We start from the raw sequence: 17,365 nt of genomic DNA, 5'->3' as shown, positions 1-17,365 counted from the left end.
TGCTGTTACCTTGGTGCCATCCAGGAGACCCTTTTGCGTGCAAGTAATGAGGCTCTGGGAGGGAACGTCATTAACCATTAGGATGTTCCCCTTCCTGGGAGGAAGGGAGAAGGCTGTTCGGGTGCTTCTTGTGAGCAGTTTGCATGGGGAGCCGAAATTTGTAAGGTAAAACTGAGTGAATCTGCAGGCCCTCAAATGTAATAGAAATTTTCTGTGCTCTTGAGACCTATAAGCTCTGAAGTTCAGTAAATTTTGCTCTGCTGATGCTAATGCCAGGGAAGCCAAGTGGCTGTTGTGGGTAGGGCTAATGTGTAGTGTTTTGCTGAGGGTGTCTGCACAGCTCATTGAACCTATAACATGGGTGGGCCTGGAGAATATTGGTCTCTAGGCTGCATGTGCATATATCCGCACTCCAGCAACCCATGGCTCTCAAGTCAGTGATGTTGGTGTAAAAGAACCCCACCTTAAACAGCCACACCTCTTCTGTTGAAAAAAGAGACTTCTGCAGCCATGATCTAGAGCAACAGACTCTTAGAGCATTTAATTTATACACGCGGTGCTCTGGGTATTTTATAAATAAAAATACAAAGGAGGTTGTTGCCAATGCACTGAGCAGGGCGTTTCCTGGTTTGCCTGTAGCTGAGTGACGTGGGCTGGGTTCTGACACGTGGGCATGTGTGGCTCGGTCACTGTCGTCTTAGCCTGCCTAATTCTGTTCTGTCTGTCTTCCTGCAGGTAAATGTTGGCTTGCTTGGTGTGAGCTTACTGGGTTTCTGCCTTCCAATCTACCTGGTCTGCTACAGACGCAGGCTAGAGAGAGAAAAGAAGCAGAAGAATGAAGATGCCAAACTCTTCCTCAAAATCAACGGCACACCCAACGAGGAAGCCTTTGTTTAAACTGATGCTTCAAATTCAACCTCCCCTGTACAGGTTCCTACCACATCCGTGGGTTATACCTGTGGTGTAAGCCAGGCTTTTTCTCTCCTGGCTCTGCCAGTCCTTGCTCATCACTGGAGTGAGAGCCAGACATCATAACTGAGCTTTCCTCAGATAAATGGCAGGAGGAGACTTCCCACTCCTTACTCCAGAACACAAGACACTTTTTTCCTTTTTATAAAGGCCACGCAGATATTGTGTCTTAAGTTATCCCCTGATCACACTCTCCAGCTGCTGAGGCTCTTCATAGGAAACTGGGGAGAGAAGGAAGAGGGATGGGGGAAGAGGGAAGAAAAACCTTAATTTGAATTGTAAACATAACACACTGAAGTCTGTTTCCCCCCCCTCTTCCCTCAACCTTGTCTGACTGTCTCAGATGCAAGCTGCACTCTCCTCCCTTCCTGAGGTTTCATAAGGGTCTTTCTGCTTGATATGTAGCTGGACCCAATGGTTTTACTGCCTATCCAGACATATCCCAGACTGTTTTTGAGGCAGGGAAGGGAAATTATACCTGCGTGTATGAGCACAGCTTCAGTGTTTTGCTAAATGTTGGCTGCTAGCACTGACAGCTCCCAACCCTTTTATTACTGCAATGGAACAGACTGTGAGCAATGGATCTGCCTTCCACACTGAAATGGAGACCCTACTGGACTGCTTGGTCCTACACCAAGTCTCTGAAGGCCTGGAATTCCTCCTCTTCCCAGCCTGAAAGCCACCTGTATGTGTTGTAAACTGCCTGCAGTCCTGGAACCATTGAGATAGGAATTGGATCTTGTTTACCGATGAAGTGCTTTGAGACTTGTTGCCTTTCGCCTCTTCCTCCCTCCAATGTGACCCCAGGAGGGGAGCAGCAGCGTGTATTTACTAAAGTGGAAAAACGTCTTGGAGCTGGGTTCTGGGGCTCCAAATACCTTGGTGTTCACATGTCATAATCTGACTTCTTGTTGAAAAGAGTCAAGAGTACAGAACACTCATTGTGTCTGGTAACTGGATCCTGTGGATATATGGCAGGGTGATGTGGGAAAGTAATTCTTCCTCTAGCCATAGCTTATCTGCATTGTTATGATAATAGCCCCCAAGCTGCTGAACACCAGGTTACTCTGACTGACCAAAAAGCTGCTGGTTTGGCTGTATAAAGAGCCTTCTACAATGTCGATGCTCTGTCTGGACAGAGTATGTGGTGATTGATTGTACGGTGAAGCTGACTTATAGAGCAATACATGTGGGTAAAGGTGCCCCAGGGCCTGTTTGCCATGGAGGGAATACAAAGGGAATTCTTAACCTGCTTATTTTTATAGTGGTTTTCCTAGTTCTTGCCTAAATTAGATTTTTCTCCCCTTAACCTCGCTGATGTCAGTAGCTCAGCCTCTGCAGCTAGCATTAGCCACCGCACCGTGGGGATCTGTTTGGAGCAGGGCTGTGTGGCGTTGACAATGAGCACCACCATGGGGTGCGTGGCAATGCGCGCACCAGGCTGAGCTAGTGGCTGCGGAGAGGTTGGCAAGGAGGAATAAAACAATTACGAAGATGTAGTGGTGGTGTCTTCTGAACTGCCAGCTCTTGTATTACTGCAAAGGCTGGCAGAGGGTAAGTCATTCAACTCCTTTATGTCTGGTTGGAGAAGGACAAGGCTCAATCCCTGCTCTGTTAGCTCTAAGCCGGGGATTAGAAGCATCAGTGCGCTTGGACCGCCCTGTGAGAAATTACCTGGGAACTGGGTGTTAACTCGGTTACTGACGGTTTAAAGCATGCAGATGCTCAGCCCAACCTCGTCTTCACCTTCATAAATTTCAAGCTTGGTGATTTACAGAGCTTCGGAGGACGGCTGGGAGCCCCGCCGGTGCCCTTGGCAGCGGAGGATGACGAGGCAGCTGTGAGACAGCAGCGCCATCTTGAGTCGCTGCCCTCAGCCGCCCTGCGGGCAGCTCGGTTGCTGCTCCACTCCATGGTACCTTCTAGTCTTCAGTCACTTGTTTTAAAATGACTTGCCACTTGAGTGTTTTACACGTTTGTGGATTTTTTTTTTTTTAATCTGTTGCCTTTATTAAATGTGTTTGTTCCAAGACAGCCTTATTGCCTGCTGTCAACACTATGCTGTTCTGAAACTGCTTTTTTTTTTTTTTTTTTTGTCGGCCTCCAGCTTTGGTGATGATTTACTGACCTTCCCAGCTTTTTACCTTTTGTGATGAGTGATAATTAAGGAAGCAGCATTTTGATTTGATTTCCTGTTCACCTGGAACTGTCTCAAATACATGCCCAGAGACCCACCAGCAGTAGTACAGCTTTCCTAGATTTCCAGAGAGCTTTTTGCAGGTTTCTGCATTTCACATTATTATACTTGCTCCTTCTAAATATTTTGAGATGATTTCTACTCTTGCTCCAAGATACTTGTCACATGAGAATGATGGCTTATGCATTTCTTTATTTTTTTTTAGTAAGATCTCAGACAGGTGAGTGTCTGAGCCCCAGTCCTCAGCCTTGCAGTATCTTAAAATAGACATCTCTTGGAGGACGTCAGTGTGCTAACTCAGCATCACTTCCACTTCAGTTTCAAAATATTGAACATGATATCTTCCACGCTTCTGTCATTTGAATTCCTGACATAAATGTCTCTGCAAAATGGTGGAATACAAGTGGCGTATTTTCATGAAGAAACAGTGGGGATGCTGCTGCCTTTGAAGCGTATGCAGCTAAATTAAACAGAGAGCGCCCTTTTATTCCTACCATCTACCTCCCTACTGCAGTTCTCAGTTCCTGCCCTTTTTAGGGGTTTCCTCTAATCCAGTTTCATCTGATAAAATATGGGGTAGATGTAATTGTTATCTCTGTGGCTGATGTGCCATGATGTGTAGAAGCTGCCGGTCAGCTGTGAGGAACAGGGCTCATGCCTTTGAGTCACAGTTCCAGGCTCTGTTCTTAGACTGAGAGTAAAGTGTGCCTTTGGCTTGCAGTTATGAGGACTGGTGGGTACACAATGATGTTTTAGTTGTTTAGGGTTAAAGGGACAAATGGGAATACTTTCTCATGCAGCCCAAAGTCAAACCGTGAAATGTATTGCTGTAGAATGTGGTAGGGAACAAAAGCATTTATTATTTTTATTTTTTTAAAACAAGGGGCTGGTTAAACAATGGTCTGATGCATCCAATAACTCAGGGAGATTTTAAGTTGCTGTAAAAAAGAAAGTTACGCCAAGGAAAGATTACTTTCCTGCACACTCAGTCTCTTCAAGAATATGCTAATGGTCAAAGATTGAGAAAATACATGCTGGGTTAGGTGGAATGCTGATCTGATCTCATGGGGTGTGATTTACTCTGATAGTTGTGAGCTAAATTCATTTTAAAAGCAGTCTCAAACTTATCTACAAATCTGTATCTGCATGCTAGATGTGCACATCCTCTACTAATTGTGGCATAACTGCTTAAATGCTGCACCTTCTGCAGGGGTCAGCTTTAAGAAGATAAAGTATTCTGGCTTCAGCCTTTTCTAGATGTTGCCTTGGATGCTGCAGAAACAAACTGTTGAGATGGTCCTGTTAAGCATGATTGTTCAGGGACAGTTTGCCTTGTTTGTTGATGCTTATGGAAATGTAATAATTACATACATTTGGAATGGAAAATAGCATTGCTGCTTTCTAGCCAAGTGATGCAGGACTAAGAAAATTCCCAGTGCACTCTTCTGTGTGCATGAGCCATCCTGTGGAAAAAATAAGTGGGCTACCAAATACTAGAGAGCCACATAAATTAGATCAATAACAAATTTACCTTTATAACTCAAATGTAGGTCAATGTGTTGAAGTAGTTTCATTATTCCTAAATGCTTGAATTGGTAGGGCTTTTCCATGCCCCTTTCCCTATCACTCATATTAGAAGGGCGAGGAGGTAGTCATGGAAAAAGCCTCACCTCCTCAATATGAGCATCCCTACCTGAATGTAATGAAGCAGAAACCTAAGCTGTAGGTGCCTGCCATTTGTAGAAACTGTCCATCAGGGATGTTGCTGTGTAAAGGTGATGCATTTAATATTTTTATTATTATTATTATCTTATTTTATTATATTTTATTAGAAAAACTGAATGGGGAAGGAAGGGTGATTGCCTTTTCCTTTCACTAATTAGTCAGTACCTAAGTCCCATCAATAATCTACAAAGTACATCAAGAAGCAGTGCATGTTGCCATTAAGAGTAGAAGAGAATGTCTGTGGTGTTTTTTCTAATCAGGACTTGTAACTGTATTCAGTTGCTGACAGAGTATCTGGATCCTTAAGATGTAACTGGACACATGTGTACAAAAATAAGAAAAGAACAAGTCTTGCTGGGAGTCCAACATAACTGCAACACAGCTACAAGTGAAATGTTTAACTTCCACAACAAAGCCTGAGCTCTTCATGCTCTGTCTACAAAGGAAAATTGTAGGATAACGAGATTTTTAACTAAGACAGTAAATCACTAAAATGTTTTAAAGTAAGAAATTTCCCTCTTGACAGTCTGATGGGCTTGGGAAATATGCCACAAAATATAAAGCAGATACTGCAAGGGAAAAAGAAAAACTTCAAGTTTTGTTAAATTTCTGCTTTGAGCATTTTTTTTCCCTGCATCTGCAGAGCTTTTGCTATTTCCCTACGTCCCAGTTTAGAAGTGCAAAGTTACTCATAATAGAAAATAATATTACACTAAGGTTACTGATGGGAAGGGCCTGAAAAAAAAACAAACCCAACATCAACAATTAAAAAAAAAAAAAAAAAAGACGCTCCTGATGACATGTCACCATTATAATCTCTGGAAATAGCTGAAACAATGATGTATTATGTAGATGCATTCCGACACATTAATTATAAACCCTACAGCTTGTTTTTCTACCTGTGCGGCTCTGCCTGTCTCTGCGCAATCTGTTTTTATCAGGTGTGCTGTGCTCCATGCTGTTGTCCTCTTCCTGTCCTCTCCCTGACCCTCTGCAACTTGCTTTTTATTCTTGGAATAATCTCCCCCTTCCTGTTTTTTTTAGATGACCCCCCTTTCAACCTGACAGCCTCCACTTCTTCCTGTCCCCAAGATTTTTGTTTTGTGGTGTGTTTGTCAAAGCTGAAATGTAAGCACCCTGTGGCAGGCCAGCATCATCTTTTATGTGTCTGTAAGGTGATGTGCATTCTTGCAGTGCTATCTAAAAATAAATGTGGTATTAAGTTAATCATTAGTTTTCCTTTTGAGGCTGAACATAATAAAAGTATTGCTTGCTTCCTAACAAGACCATGTAAGCCTGAGCGCTTTACGCAGTGCTGTCTGCCAAATTGCTTGGCTGCACTTCGAATGCTTCCTTGTCCTTTTCTTCTCTAGGTAGGAGCTCACAGCCAGAGTTCAATTAATCTTCATCTGAGGAAAAAATCTTAATGCATTAGTATTTATTATTATTTTTAATCAAGATAGCAGGCTGAGAAAGAGGTCAAGCTTTATCAAACAGGGTGACCTGGTATCCAGTAGTGAAGATAAATGTGTGTAGCCATAGGTGGGAGTGTTATAGCAGAGGTGGGCTGTGTGTGAGTGAAAAACCCGCACATTTCAGTTACCACACTCGAGCCTGGTGATGCTGGACGTATGGTGCTTGATTTTCCAGTCAAATAAAGGTGATCCTGGCTCTGTGCGATTGCAGTGATGAAGTAGTACAGCTGCTGCTCTTTAGCTATTTTCCTGCCTTAAACAGAGGTCACGCACAGAGAGACCAAAACAGAACCCACGCTTTTATTTTTTTTTTTATTATCATTTTAAGGCATCTTTAGCTATTTCACGTCATCTTCCACGCCAAGCGCACCTCACATCACCGAGGACTCGCCATAAACCTTAAAAAAAAAAAAAAAAAAAAACACTCCTTGCATCATCCCTTAAATCTCCACATGAACATCACGTCATTCACCAACCCCTCATTACACAAAAAGAGCAGTTTGTAGAGGCCGAACCTCAATAATTAAAAAAAAAAAAAGGGGGGGGGGGGGCGGGAAGCGCTGAGGCGGGAAACCTCCCCCCCCCCCCCCTTACCCCCCCCCACCAAGCCCGCAACGGCCTCCCGCGAGGCGTGCGCGCGCGCCGCCCGCGCGCCGCCGTGACGCAGCCGTTGCCCCGGCAACGCCCCGCCCCCTGCTCCCGCCGCCCCGCTCCCCCCCCTCCCCTCCCGGTTCTCTCCCCCCCCCCCCCTTTCTCCCTCCCTCCTCTTTTCCTTTCCCCTCCCCTCCCCTCCCCGTCCCGGTGCGGCGCGGAGCGGCCGGGAGGCGCCCGGTACCGTGAGCGGGAGGCGCCGCCATGGTGCTCATCAAGGAATAGTGAGTGCGGGCAGCTCCTTCTTTCTCTCTCCCCCCCCCCCCCCCCCCCCACCTTTTCCTTTGCTTCTGGCCTCTGAAGAGCGGCGGGGTTCGGTTGTGGGGTGGGGGGGGGGGAGGGAGAAAAATAATAATAATTAAAAAAATAAAAATAAAAGGCCCGGTGCCGGTGTGGGAGGGAAGGACGGGCGCGGGGGGCGCTGTGTGAAGGTCACGGAGGCGGCCGTGAGGTGAAGGAGCCCCCCCCCCCCCCCCCCCCCCCAGCCTCGCCGGGAACCGGAGGCCACAAGCGGGGCCCGGCCTCCCGGTGCTGCTCCCCCGGGCCCGGCGGCGCCTCACGGTGTGTGGTGGGGGGGCGGTTTGGGGCCTACTGTCCCCCCCCCCACACCCCTTCTCTTTTTGGCCTTCCCTTCAGCACCGGCTGGGGCCGGGTGTCCCCCACCCGGGGGTGCCCTCCTGGGCCGGGAGAGGGGCTGCCAGGGCAGGGGGTTGGGGTTTTCCTCACAGGGACCCGATGTCGGGGATCCTGCCCTCATCTAAATGACAAGCTGGGTGTTTTATCGCCCTCGTCCTTTCCTTTAGCCGTGTGGTTTCTAGCTAGGAACTCAACGAGGACTTCAGCGTGGCGGAGAGCTCCGAAATAACGTCTGGGTGCGCAGCCCTCACCTTGGAGTTGGGCGCCGTTGCTGCGGTTGTTCTGGTGGAAGGCAGGCTGCAGGCAGGCCGGCGGATCCGTCCCGGCTGCGTGGAACTATTAGTCACAGCGCTGTGCCCAAGCCTTTTGTTCGGCGCCTTTCTGCCTGCTAACGTGGTGTGCTCTTTTGGACCGGTGCACTTTGGTTAGGTGGCTTGGAGCTGGGCGCACCGCTGCACGGCTCTGCCGGCAGCTCTCAAGGCTCGGATGTTCAGTTTACATTTGGTTTTCCTAAGTGCATCCTGGCCTTTTAAACTTCTTCTGACTGATAGAAAACACTTTTTTTTCCCCCCCGCTTCTTTTATGGAGGGATTGCTCTGATCCCAGTGACAAAGTGGGTTTTCAGGTCTTTTCTCAGACACATTTACCTACATGACAGTGTCCTCCTTGTAGCAGTTGCTTTGTCAGATCGTGGATGCGCTTTGGATCTAAGTATTAAAACTCTGAGGAAGGTTGTGCTGATCCTTGTAGTTGTCTTTAAGCTTGAATAACTTCCCCCCCCAATCTTTAAACCCGTGCTATTTTTATCCAACAATAGGGGTGTAGAATTTAAGAGCTGGTCACTGTAACACAGAGGCACTGTTACCTTCTGTAGTGCTAAACTGGACAGCAAACAGAAGCACGGGCTGAGCGCTTAGTTTCAGATGCATGAAAAGCTAATTAATTTGTCCTTCTATAACATCTATTTCATTGAGATTCCCCTATTAATTTAGTTGGTTAATGTACTTTGCTTCTTACAGCACCTGTCTGGTTTATTTCTATTCAAATTCATGTATGTTTCCTGCTTCTACTTTCCAGTGTGTTGCCCTGTACTGCAGTGAATCTCACTTGCCAGTGAGCTATGCTACCTACAGAGCATCACGTAAAGATGGGAATGTCGGTACTTTAAATTGTCAGACTTCTGAGTTTAAAGTCTATTTTGATAAGGATCACTTCCAAAAATCATTTTTCTTGTTATTATCATTTACCTCACCAAATCAGTATACCTACTGGTCTTACATGCTGCTCCTTCCTAAAAGAAAATGCGGAGTAGACATTAAGACTGAAGGTTAAAAGAGCAGAATTACTGAATTTCTGTCTTTTTACAGGCTTCCATGTCTTTTTTTCAGAAGGGTTGGCAAACCTTTTGAGTCTTGTTAGCTATATTGTCCTGTTCCTTTTCTCTCCTCTGTGTTTCTGTTAAGATGTCCTCACATGGCTCTAAGGACAGTCAAGGTTGCCACTGCCCATTAAAAACTTGTGCATTGACTTTGGATTTCTTGGGATTCCCAACTGGCTCCAACAGTTGCACATTTGGAATTGTGTCGCTGTTGGTTTCGGTATTAATCATCCTCGACGTTGTATGTAAAAGTCGCCCATCTTGCATGCTGTTGGGGAACTCTTGTGTTCTAGGAAGCAGTTATTTAAAGCATATGGAAACAACTTCTTTTGGTGTGACCTGGATAGTCAAAAGCATTCTGTTGCCTGTGTTTAGTTCTGGTTGCCCCAGCACTGCAGTCAGGTACCTCGCTGCCTGCCTGCCGCTGTAGGTGGCAGAAATACCGGCGAGCTGTGTGCCATCTGAGCAGATTGTTCTTCCACCGCTGTGACCCCTCGTCACATCCACCCTACTAAATCAAATGGGTATTATTATGTGCTCCGTAGGTATTTTAGGAGATATTACAGATATAGAGCAATATAACAAAAAGCCTGTGTCACATCTTTTATTCTCAGACAGTCTGCATCATCTGTCTTTTTCTGTGCAGCTTCTTTCACTGGTGGTTATGCAGTGATAGCTGTAAAGTTTTCCTTTGATGTCCTATCAATCTTTCAGACTTATCTTTCATTTCTACCTATCCGTACTCTGGATAAGCTGCATGGTTGGGTTTTGTGCGTGGGTGAGAGGGTTGTTGCGTTTTGTTTTTGGTTTTCTTTGTCTCTTTGGTTGGTTTCAGCTGCAAAGTTTCTAAATGCTGGTTAAGATCTTGCATGCTCTCCCTATTTTGATTTAAACTGCATCGGAAGACCTTGAGGAGAATCTGAGTATAGAGAGTCGCTTCCCTTTCCTGTGAAGTGACGATAATGACACTGACCTTCTCTGCAGCTGTACTTCCCTTTGCTGTCATTCGAGGCATATTTTAATCTAGGAGGAATCTTAAATGTTCTTTACCATTTTCAGGCCTTTGATGTGGCAGGCAACCACATTATATAATTTCATGTCTTTCGGTCAAGTTCTGTCCCAAAGTTAGGTGTCTTTGTTCCTCTTGCTGCTCCTGGAAGGCTTTTCCTCTGGATGCTCTTGAGTAGTTTTCCCTCCTCCTTCTTTATTGCTTGATGGCCTATAAATGTTAGTCATCCCCCGCATTCTTTGTTTGCTAGGCTAAACAAACTGTAAACTATTTAACTTCTGTGTTTGTTTCTCTGTTCGTGCACATCAAGTTATAAGGTAATATTCAGATCTAGTGACTTCCAGTTTCTTAAATAGAATTTCATTAGCTTACATTAATCTTTTTATGCTAGGTTTTCTAAAGACCATTTTTGCACTCTATTCCAAAGCCAACGTTTGTTCCCTGTTACTTGGTTTTTCATCTTTACTTATTTATCATCCTGTCCCTCTTTTTGTTCTACTGTAGTTTTATCCAGTTAACTAAACTAATATCGTATTTGATGAGGTGGTCTGCATGTGGAGAACCATTCTCCACTTTTTTTCTCCTCCCTGATGTACAGAATACCATACTGAATTGGACTAAAGGTCTTCTTCCATCTTGCTTTCTAGCAGATATTTTTAGGAAACAATATATAAATAGGGAGTAGAATGATTGTTCTTCAGTGTATCCTTCCAGTAAGTGGTATATGAACTTCCATGAATTGATCAAAACCCATTTTCAAATTGCCTCTTGTGTTTGGCAAGGAATCCCATAACTTAAATACGCATGATGTAACCAAGTACCCTTGATTGGTTTAAAATCTGCTACCTAATGATTGTTATTGCATCCTGGGTTGTTCTGTTGTAAGACAACAGTCATTGTTGCTGCCCCATTCATTCTTCAGCACCATTCATACTCTATAACACCCTGCCATACCTTCCCCCTTCCGCTGTCCTTTCTTCCACCGTGAAAAACCGAGTTAACTACATCTCAGGTAATCTTTTTTGCCCTCCTTTTGTTCAGTGTCCTCATTGAGGTGAGGCGACTGGAACTATTTGTGTGCCGCATTCAAGGTGCTGATGCACAAGAGATCGCAGTGGCGTAGCCGTCATTTATTTTTTTGTGTAAATATTGTGTTCCAATTTTTGCTGTTTTATTTATTTCTGAACTGGCACTGAACTGATGTTTTCAGATGTTTTTCTGTAACAGCACCAAGGTTTATGTTGGTGATAGCTAGTCTGGGGCTTGTTACCCTGTGTGTTTGGAGAAAATGAGTGCTTATAATGCATTATTCGGCTTCTGTTGATGCTGAACTTCATCTGCAGTTCTCAGTAGCTTTTTCTGCAGTTCTTTGCAGCCAGCATAAAGCATTGCTGTCATAAATAATATTGCATAATCTGTAAACTTTTGTCTCTCTTACAGTTTGTTCTTGTGGTATCTGGCTGGTAACATTCCTCTAGTGTAGGAGAAAGCTTCAGTTTTCACTAGTAGTGCTTTTCTGAAGATCAGTTCAGCCATAATAAGGACTTTCTTCTTATCCCATTATAACCGCATTTGTTTGAGACTCATTATGAAAGAAATAGGATTTCTTCTACCCACAGAAACTCTGTCCATTTCATATCTGTGTATTGCTCTGGTTTCCTGTTTCAACATCACCCTTACTGAAAGCAGAAGTTGAACACAAATCTAGTTTTGGAGAAACACATAATATTTCAAAGTGCCTTAACATGCACGCATCTTTCTCAGCTTTAAATTCAGGTTTATTCTTGTCTTTTCAAAAAAATCTCTGGTCTAGAGAGCAAAAACTGCCAAAGTCACAGTCAGTTGGTTCGGCGAGGCATTCAGGAAACCACAAATGACTCATGTATGGAAATGGCAACACCTTCTTTTGCAGTCAGCGCTGAGGAAGCCTTCCATATACTTCTCTCTTTAGTGCTGCTTCCTATGGGATGGGATGTATAAACAAGTCTTGCAGTGACTTGTAACTATGACAAATCGGCACCAAGTTGTTGAAGCACATAGCAACGCTCCGTACCAACTTGACGGGAAATAAGATGTGACTATTGAAAGGATGTAGTGAGAAGGAACATGCAACTATTTTGATTCTGTGTGGGTTTGTAGGGTGGCAAGATATTACCACTAGTTTTGGTACAGGATTGCAATTACGCTATATCATGTACAGATTCTCCTTCAGGCTATTACATAAGGAGTCTTGGAAGTAAAGAGTAAGTGCTAGGAACGCTAGGGCTAGAGGGATGCTGGAGAGATGGGGGAGAGGAGAGCTGAGCAGTCCTCGCTGGGAGGAGTGTGCCATCTCGGTGTTGCAGCTGCGTTTGTTAACTTTCCATTTCTGTGTTCTCTTTCAGCCGCGTTATCCTGCCCGTGTCTGTGGAGGAGGTAAGTCCTTTTCTTGTTGCTTCCTTTCTTTAGGACTGTAAATAAACTTGTGATCAAAGCAATTTGAACAAAAACTGGAAAATGCAAGAGACAGATATAGCTGTCTCCGGGACCTGTGTGTGTTCTTACTCTTTCACAGTCGCTTTGGCTAAACAATTTCATTCCTTTAAGCCTGAGGGTACTGATACTCTCTCCTATAAAGTACTTTCAGATCTGTTGATAACAAGTGTTGACTTGTCAGACTGTTCTAAAGTGTAGTTTCCTTTTGATTAATACCATTGTTCTTTTTTTATTCTTTCTTTTTTTAACATGAAGAGGAAGTTTTAATACAAATTTAAATTGCCCTGTGTTTTCCTAGAACTCCTTTCTTGCTCTTTGTCCGCGAGTGTAAAGCAATTTCTTGTTTTGTGAGGGTGGTATAGCAAAGGAAAGATTGTATATCTACGTCTTAACGCTTTTTAAGACTATCTTATCTAGATCTTGCAGAAAGAAAGCTTTCTTGTTCTGTAGGTAAAGCTCTAATCAAAAGGAGAAATGTAGTTTATAAAGGAGGTGGTGATTTGTGTCACCAAACTGGCCACAGAGTAGCTGTGCAGTGTGAGCTGATTCCTGTTCTTGTCTCTGGGAGTTGCAGCTTACCTTTCCTTCCTCCCTTTTTTGTCACTGCTTCCCTTTGTGCACTGAGCACCACTCCTGTAGAGTCTATGTAAATGTATTTTTCCTTTTTTTTTTTTTTTTTTTTTTTAAATTTTCATACTGGCAATGTACATGAGAAATTGAAATGGTAAAGGAAGAGCTGCAATAACAGAACTCAGTTCTGTTTCCCCTGATTATAGCAGCTACTGTGGCACAGAGAGTGTGCAAGATGGATCATGGCAGTGCTCTTTTAAGCATATTCCTTTGATAATGCCGGACTCTGTTCAGAGAACACGCTTTGGAACTTGGTGTCGAGTATTTCTGCAGCCAGGAAGCTGGCTAGTAGAAAGGAAAACAATATCTAAGCTGAGTTCCTCGTTCCTGTGGACCAGTCTGCTGTAACACACATCACACACCGATGGCAATCTAATCTTCTCACCAAAGAGTGGTTTCATGTCTACGTGCTGTCTTGGTGCAGGAATGCGGCTGTTAATACCTGATGTCTGTTCCTTACTCCTTAGCTGTAGCTTATACGCTTTCTGCATGAATCTGTTTCAAGCAATTTTAGCAGAATTTTGACTACAGTGTTACGAGTAGGTGTATTTGGATCTTTTAGGATGCCTGAACACTACTTGTGTGAGGAAGTTCTTGACAAAGAAGGGACTAACATGATAAACGTTAGCGTGTCAGCAAGGGATGCAAACTTGCAAATGACAGAGGAAGTGTTTGAGAAAGCAGCAGGTAAATGGTAAGGTGCTCCAGAGCTCAGGAAATGGAAGACTTTAGCCTAAACAGCAGCAGCCCTAGCTTACAGGGGTATGCCTCTAAGTATTGAGCTGTGTAAATAGAAAGCCAACGCATCAGTCTACAGATTGTTTCTTTGAGGGGGTTAGATTGGATGGAACCCAGCACAGGATTTTTCCGAGTTCTGTGATACCAGGATTAAACTTCATCCAGTTAAAGCGAGTCCTCTGCTATGCTCTTTTCCCTCCCTGACTGGCTGTTCAGTGCCAGGCATGTTTTCAGCCTTGCGTGTAGGCAGCCTGGGTGGAAATTTGAGGTTTCAGGCAGTACATAAACCTGTCAATCTCTGGAAACCTCCTTGTCTGAGGATACCCTGGGGTTGTCTGTTTAAGACAATGTATTCCTTTCCTCTGGATCCAAGGAGTTCCGGAGAGTTGAGTAACCTAGTGAGAAGGCTGTAAAGTGAAGTGCAAATAAACACCATTAGAAGAGAAGGAATACAAATGTTAGAGAGATCACCTTAAAGTGCTTGGATGTGGAAGGACCTCAAACTTGACCAAACCCGATTTCTCCCCAGACTTGTATATTTGTTCCCATGTTCCCTGCATGATGCGCTTTATCAAGGACAGGATGTTCTTATGTGACTTGCAGGCTAGGTTTCAGGAAACAGTTCCCTAAGCAGAAAGAGTTCTTATATCCACTTGTCTTTGCTTATACACTTACGTGATATTGTAGCTTTAAAGGCATGCTTAAGAAGAAAGGTCATCCTTCTACTCAGTAGGAAAATAACTACTTCTTTGGGTTTGTGTATCATTTTATCCTCCTGCTTCTGCAGAGATGCTGATGCATCTGTGCATCACTTGGTCACTGCACTGTTGTCTGTACAAAACAGCTGCTACGACTTCATTGCTTTCAAGGATTTCTTTGCTCACGAAACTCTAACAGGGCTCTGGAGACTTGACGTAGCTCTTCGCTGTGTAGTTGCTCATTAAGCATCTCTGACTAGGAAGAGGACTTCTGGTTTCACCGTAATATCTTAGGAATTTTCAGTTGAAACACTGAAAAGTTCTGTCCTGAAAGACTGAAAAGTTCAGTCCTTCAGCATGCAAATTGTTTCTGAAGGTATGGTGCCAGTGCATAAGAGACTGAAAACAGTTGCCTCTTTGAGACATTTTAAGAGGGCTGAGGCAGTCTTCTGTGTTGTCCTGAGATGTGCCAGGGGTTCTCTGCTCGGTCCCCTCACCCCTGACAAGTGCAGCTTAACAACGAGTAAGGAATTCAAGAGAAAAACAGTGATCTGGAAGGTAGTGGGGAGACGTTACTTAGTAAATTTGGAGCTCAACACCAAACAGTTAGCCAAGTAACTGCTAAGATGGGAACAAACAGTGGAGGAAAGGCCCTGGTGATGACTAAAACTTGAAGGCTGGGATGTAGGAGTTAGACCACAGCAAACTGTCTCCTGCTGGGAAACTCTGCCAAAATCTGGTCCTGCTTAAGTGCAGGCTGTGAGCTGCACCCCTCTGTTGTTTTATACATTCTTACACTACGGGGAGCAAAAAAGTTAAATACCTTGTTGTCTCTTAGGTCTAAACTTTACTCCTGTGCTCTCTGACCAACATCACGTTGCACAGTGCCAACTTTGAGAGCGTGGTCTTGAGCTGCTGTGTGGGTGTCTCGCCAGCTGCCACTTTGAAATGCTGGTATGGATTAGAGCTGTGTGTACACATTCTGTGCTGCCTCTTTGTTCCTCTCACATGGGAAGGAGCTTGCCAAACACAAAAGGCTCTTATTTATTAATTGCGATCAAAGCCGCTTTCAGGAAAGTAACTGTTCTTGAAGGTGGCTACGTTGGGATCAGGCCTTCTGAAGGAAATTAGGTGTAATGAAGGTATGCTGTCCTGTTGTATAAGAGGGGTGACTCCCCCAGGAGATAAGGTTTTTGGGAGCTCTCACAGCTTCAAGGATAGGCCTGTCTGACACTCTGGACTTCAAGGAGCCATAATCCATTTCCCTGTGAACTTTCACAGGCAGATGCTATGGGATTTGTTCATTGGGACAGTTTCATCCGGACCTTTTCCTCTTTTATCAATGTGATTAACGGATCAGAAATAACAGCAAAGATTAAATGTTGAAGATGCCAAACCAAAGGGCTTATCCTCTTAGTGTCTGAACTTTGACCCACATGTTTAAAAGGGAGAAGGAATGAATGAGAGACTGTTAGTAAGAGGAATTAGTTTGTACCCCTGGAGACCTGTCCTGAGACCTGCTGCAAAGCAGTCAAGGCCAGTCTGCCCCTCTAGCGCTGTCCTTGCCAAACTCTTACTTATGTTCTGTTCTGTACGAGCGTACGTGGGGCTTTCACTCTACTAAATCAACTCGCTTCTAAGGTTTCACAACTCTCATGTTTTGCTCTTCTGGCGGAAGGCGAGTGTTCTGTTTTGTTTGGGGCATCTGTGGGGAGTCATAAGGAAAGCAATGTGGCGTTTGAAATGTCAGAAGGCAGAGAGTTGCACCGCAGTCCAAAATCCAGACTGAAACCCAATCTGCTGGTGACAGCGTAGGAACTGTCCAGCCAAGAGAGGGGTGCTTCTTTCACCTGGGCCAGGACCTTCTGGACACATCCAGCAGAGCTTTGCTCTTAGCTAGGAGGAGGTGCTCTGTGGATTGCTTTTGCTATAGATAGCTTTTATTAGGTGGATGGGTGGCTTCCCTCTCTCCCAGCTGACCACCTGCTGGACTTGCTGTGCCTCTGTGGTGAACTTGAGGCTGTACAGAGCACTTGGTTAAGTCTCTCTGGTGTGCTTTTCGCCCTGCCCCAGATTAATTGAAGCCAGGACAGCTGGCCTTGTACTTTTGGCATATCACCTACTCTAATCAGTGCTAGAAATGCAGGCTTTGTTACCTTCAGATGGTGCGCAACACTGCAGAACTTGGGTTCTGTTTTTGTTTTGGGTGCTCTGACAACAAAATACAACCACTGTAGAAGTCTTCCTTCAATGCCGAAGACGTGCCAGCTTAGTGAAATATTTCTGGGTTGTCAGCTCTGAACAGTTTTCCAGCTCTCAGCACTTTTCCAGCCCGGGTTTCCATGTAAGGAGTGTTAAGTGCTATTCCTGATTCTGGTGTGCAGCCCTGTGCTGGAGAGCAGGAGGAAGGCCTAAAGCAGCATTCCGTTCCTTTGTAGCTGTTTTCAGGTTTGGTTTTTTTTTTTTTTTTTTTTAGTCACTGCACTTCTGATGTCTAACTCTTTTTGGATTACCCTTTCAAACAGCCTCTCTGTAGTGTCTTTGGCTACAGTTGTTTTGGTCACTTTCTAGACACTGTTGTACTTGGTTATGTTTTGAACACTTCCTTTTGACCTTTTGCTTTAACTTTATTCTCAGACCTTGTCTGCTCACCTAACTTTTCTTCAAAGAGGTCTGCATGATTTTTTTTTTCATTTCATTGTGTTTCTTTTGACCACTGCGTCCTCTTTTTTTAGCTAGAAGCATTAATGTATTGGTCTTTGCATCTTCTACAGATGAGAGAAT

The 17,365-nt window shown here is 44.4% G+C and overlaps 2 protein-coding genes and 1 long non-coding RNA gene across 3 annotated transcripts in view; 2 read left to right on the top strand and 1 right to left on the bottom strand.

The window, feature by feature from the left end:
* SLC43A2 (solute carrier family 43 member 2) overlaps positions 1 to 6,580 on the top strand; it is a 32,378-nt gene extending 25,798 nt beyond the window's left edge. Inside the window, exon 14 of the mRNA XM_084493162.1 lies at positions 736 to 6,580. Coding sequence (XP_084349288.1) covers positions 736 to 897 — 162 coding nt within the window. The 3' untranslated portion in view covers positions 898 to 6,580. The remainder of the gene's footprint in view (positions 1 to 735) is intronic.
* LOC311421372 lies at positions 5,305 to 12,383 on the bottom strand. The gene is made up of 2 exons (XR_014684824.1): positions 7,905 to 12,383; positions 5,305 to 6,764 (listed from the first exon to the last, which is right to left on the bottom strand). It is a non-coding gene; the product is annotated as an uncharacterized lncRNA (long non-coding RNA).
* PITPNA (phosphatidylinositol transfer protein alpha) overlaps positions 7,105 to 17,365 on the top strand; it is a 24,572-nt gene continuing 14,311 nt past the window's right edge. The window contains exons 1-2 of the mRNA XM_084493173.1: positions 7,105 to 7,241; positions 12,425 to 12,455. Of these exons, the coding sequence (XP_084349299.1) occupies positions 7,222 to 7,241; positions 12,425 to 12,455 (51 nt within the window). The 5' untranslated portion in view covers positions 7,105 to 7,221. The remainder of the gene's footprint in view (positions 7,242 to 12,424; positions 12,456 to 17,365) is intronic.

Source organism: Aythya ferina, assembly GCF_964211825.1.
Source record: "Aythya ferina genome assembly, chromosome: 19".
NCBI lineage: Eukaryota > Metazoa > Chordata > Aves > Anseriformes > Anatidae > Aythya > Aythya ferina.
Note: the sequence above shows the minus strand (reverse complement) of the source record. Positions and strands in the feature narration are given on the sequence as shown.